The 4,601-nt window shown below is 44.4% G+C and overlaps 1 protein-coding gene across 1 annotated transcript; it reads left to right on the top strand.

Moving 5' to 3' along the window:
- Positions 1-1,207: 1,207 nt before the first annotated feature.
- Positions 1,208-3,985, top strand: LOC147612258 (uncharacterized). The gene has a single exon (XM_086784137.1). The coding sequence runs from the start codon at positions 1,508-1,510 to the stop codon at positions 3,515-3,517; it is 2,010 nt and encodes a 669-aa protein (XP_086640263.1). The 5' UTR covers positions 1,208-1,507; the 3' UTR covers positions 3,518-3,985.
- Positions 3,986-4,601: the final 616 nt, after the last annotated feature.

The following is a 4,601-nucleotide window of genomic DNA, read 5'->3' as shown; positions in this document are numbered from 1 at the left end:
CACACACACACACACACACATGTATACACACATATACATATATGTTTTCTATTTAATTTATATTTTATTAAAAGATACTTTTTATTCTCTATCTCTCACTCTCTTTCTCTCTCTTTTCACCCTCTCTCTCTCTCTGTCTCTCTCTCCAGGTCTGCCCCATCTCACTCCTCTCTCTCGCACATTCTACACATAGATGCAGATGTATGCACATGCATGCATATACTCTCTCTCTCTCTCTCTCTCTCTCTCTCTCTCTCACACACACACACACACACACACACATGTACACACCGCACATACACTAATCTAAACGCACACTCTCTCCTCCCACACAAACTATCTCCTACGTAGAAATTATCTGTCGTCTCTCTCTCTCTCTCTCTCTCTCTCTCTCTCTCTCACACACACACACACACACACACACACATGTACACACCGCACATACACTAATGAAAACACACACTATCTCCTCCCACACAAACTATCTCCTACATAGAAATTCTCAGCCTCTCTCTCTCTCTCTCATGCACACACACACACACTCTCTCTCTTCACGCACACTCTCTCACATAGAAACTCTCTTTCTCTCTCTCTCACACACACACACTTAAATAGATTTACACACACATATAATTTTAATTAATTAAATTTTAGATTAAATTTTAATGGTAGGGATGAGTGGTGAGGTGTGCTCACTCTCAAATAAATGCATCTTACATGTAATCTCTCTCTCTCTCTCTCTCTCTCTCTCACACACACACACACACACACACACACACACACATGCACATGCACATGCACACTATTTATATATACATGCTTACATACCTATAGATACACGTACATACATAATATATATAAGTGTGTGTAACTATAGGTATGTAAGCATGTATAAAAAGATTTCATTGAAAGATGTGAGATGAGATCTTCTTAGATTCAAATTGAAAATTGCATTGGAAGATGTGAGATTTGACTCCTCCTCACGCTTGGAGGAGGAGTGGTTATTTTGAAATAGTCCCACCTCCTTTGCCCACGTGGAGGGAGGTGGGGTTGTGGTTAATCCTGTATAGATGCCCCACCCCTTGAACTCGCTCTCTCATGCCCCTGAGGCTCTCTCTCCCTCAAATTGCCTCTCACAAGCCTCCCTCTCTCCCCCAAATCGCCCCTCACATGCCCCTCATGATACACCCAAAAATCAACTTTGAGGTAATGCCAAAGGAGGTGTTTTTAATCTACAAGGAAGAAATGGAAGTAGAAAATGAGAAATCCATGGCGAAGAAATTTAATAACTATGGTTTAGGGCTCACAAATTTAATAACTATGGTTTAGGGCTAACAACAGTGTGGCAGCCGCTGCTCAGCAGGCACTCTCCGCTGCGTCCTTCCGGAGTTTATGTTCTCGACTGGATGTGAGCCAGGAAGCGGCTGAATCAGATGAAACCGTAGAAACGGTGGAATAGGAGCTCTGCGGCTGCTACAGAAACTCTCTCTCCAGGCCCCTGGCTGGGATGGGGATGGGGGTCATGGTGCTCAAACGGCTGGCCCGCCGTGGCGGTGTCGTCGAAGGCTTTCTTCTTGAAACGCATTCTCCGTTTGCAGGGGCAGAGTGCAACCCTAGCCTGCCGAAACCTCCCGCAGAGTGGAACCCTAGTCTTCTGAGACCTCTGTTTTCTCCTGCTCTTGTGAGAGAGGGTAACAGCATACATTCTCGAGCAGATGCAGGAAATGCAGGTCCTTTCAGCCTGCCGTTTGCTCTCTCCGGCAGAGGACTGCACACACAAGCCCAGGCCATGCTTGATGCATGTGAGCAACATTTCTTTGAAGACAGTGACACACAGGCGGCTGCCTTAGCGCTTCAAAACTACCTGCAGAAAACCTCGAAAGCCTACCTATCCGATAGTGCTGCGGTGGTGGAGCATGCTCCTTCGTTTGTGAAGCACCTGGCAGATCTTACCAGGCAGAAGAGTCAAGCACCAGTGCCTGTGGCTGAGGATGAACCTGATTCCAAGACTAAGAAAAAGAAGAAGCAGAAGGGCAAGGCTGAGTCTGCACAGCAGGCTGGACCCGAGGCTGATTTTGGTAAGCAGGTGCAAGCATTCCTCAGCACTACAGGTATCAATGCCCTTGAACCGGTTCTCGAGAGTGTTGGCATCACATCCGAACGCCTGGAAGCCCTCCTATTGAAATTTTCTGCAGTGAATGTGGACGTTCAGTCTCTCCTTTTTGTCATCAGAATGATTCAGAAGCTAGGTATCTCCAGGAACAGTGTAGGGGACATGATAGAGAAGGATTCAGGGGTCATGACCTACACGAGTGATGAGATTGAAACAGGGTTTCATACTCTCAAATCCCTCATGATCCCTGGGGAGGAGGTGTTGGGCTTGATACAGAGATACCCCCTGATTCTCAAAACTGAGGTTGTGAATAACATTGCTTTACTCTCTGAGGAACTAAATGCCTTCTCTTCAAAGGATGTAATCATCAAAAAAGCAGTATGCGACAACCCACGGTGTGTCCATGAGTATTCCAGGGGCTGTGCCAGGGCAGTAGTGAAATTCCTCAAAAGCAATGACTTTACTGAAGATAGGCTCAACCATATACTACAGCGACATTTCCGCCTGGTGTTTATAGATGTGGAGAAGAAGCTCAAGTGCAATGTTCAGTTCTTGAAGGATCTTGGTGTATCCAGGGAACTGATTGCCAAAGTTTTAAACAGATGTCCCAACTTTCTGTTTTACAGTGTGGAAGACAATCTAATGAAAAGGCTGGAGTATTTCAAATGTCTAGGTTTTGATGAGAATGAATTCGCTAAAGTCATATCAAGGTACCCAAATATCTTCAGTGCCAGCTTGGAAAACAAGATCAAGCCAGTGATTGCCGAGCTGCGAACCCTTGGCTTGACCGAGGAAGGGCTAAAGAAAGTTGTGCTTTACCGGCCTTCTCTGTTTGCTTACAAGTTGGGGGGGGATATCTCCATGCTTGTCAAAGGCTTGAAAGAAACCAACTATTCCGAGAATAAGAAGGTCACAGCTTTTATAAAGCTTTACTCTCGTGGTTCAGATCACAGAAAGAAGTGTGAGGATTGCTTAGTGCAACACGGCTTGTCAGTTTCAGAAGCCAAGGAGGTGCTGGACAAGGAACCTGGGATTCTGGGCTACAATGAGAAGGCACTTGCTGTGAAGATAGACAATCTCACCAAAACATTGGGTATACCAATCCAGAATGTGGTGACAGTGCCTGAGTATCTGTCTTTTGGTTTCAGAAGGCGTATTCTCAGACGTCAGAGAGTGCTCACGTACATGAAGTCAAAAGGCCTGCTTACAGATGCATTGACTCTCAAGCAACTGGTTTCACCTTCTAATATTCAGTTTTACAATAACTTTGTGAAACCAAATCCTGAAGACCAGGAACTACTCAAGATTTGGTTCAAGAATCGGGATGGTGTGGGAAAAATGGATGGCCTTGATTTTATCCTGAGTTCTACTGACGGTAATTCAAAGGCCCAAGTGAACTCATAGGAGTGTGTCCAAGCTATAGGAGGTCAATGGTGTGTCCAAGTACTCTTTAAAAAAAGAGGAAGGCAGGCTTGTTTTGGGGCATACATGTGGGCGGCCTGTGCACGGTTACAAACTGTTGGAATTACCTTTCTTCTGTAATTTTTTACTTAACCATGGGAGTGTATGTGTTCTCTTTAGTGTCAGCCTTCATCATGGCTGAGTATGCCCTTCAGTTCAGGACGGTTTATCCACTTAGATTTGTCCACTACGTTGACATATCTTTATGCATGAACCTGCATCTACTCTTGGGCGTTGATGCGTTGATGACATGGGTGAGGATGCCATAGCACATAGTCTATGCTTGATGATTTGAAGCTTTGTGATTATATTCTCGTGGACTGTTTGTCTGGCATTGAGTAGAGCTTGGTCCTGTCAAGCAACAGTTTATGGGTGTACTAAGACATGCTCTGAACGGTGTTTCTGTGTCTATGACACTAGTCTTACATCATTTAGTTTAGGAAAGGAATATGTGCGCTGTGTGATTCTGATAAAGCGGAAGTCTGGAGTGAGTTAATCATGTGAGAGACCAGCGGGTGGCTCGACAGTGGTTGTGAAAAATAATTGTTTTAAGCACATCACTCTTATATGTCTTGTTAAATGCATGTGGGTTTGGTAATTTTGAAGATTATAGCAATTTCCTCTCTGTCGAGAGGTCCAAATTAACCTCCAAAAGGTTTTGATGATTAATATCCTTTTTTGTGAAGTCCGCTTTGTTTGGGGCCCTGCTTTGCTTGCTTATGAAACCACTGCAGGTGGGTTTCCACTGAATTTGGGTCTGGCATTCGGTAGATCAGGGCTTAGATGGCTCTTGTATTCATTGGCCCTAAAAGTGTTGATTTTGTAGCTTGGTTGATTGCACAAAATGCTGAAGGTAAGGTCTATATTATTATGCACCCATCTCTTTCACCAGTTTGTGTGTTTCTGTGCTGTGTATGCGGCTAAGCTGTTTATATATATATTCACATCGGATATTTGTTTTGGTGGTCCACAATAGTCAAGGCTACCAGCTGAAGTTGATGGTCCGCTGTCTGTTGTTTGTGTTAAG

The sequence above is a fragment of the Cibotium barometz genome, chromosome 46, assembly GCF_041138505.1.
Source record: "Cibotium barometz isolate CiBa-2024 chromosome 46, ASM4113850v1, whole genome shotgun sequence".
Lineage (NCBI taxonomy): Eukaryota > Viridiplantae > Streptophyta > Polypodiopsida > Cyatheales > Cibotiaceae > Cibotium > Cibotium barometz.
This window is presented reverse-complemented; position numbering and strand designations above follow the sequence as displayed.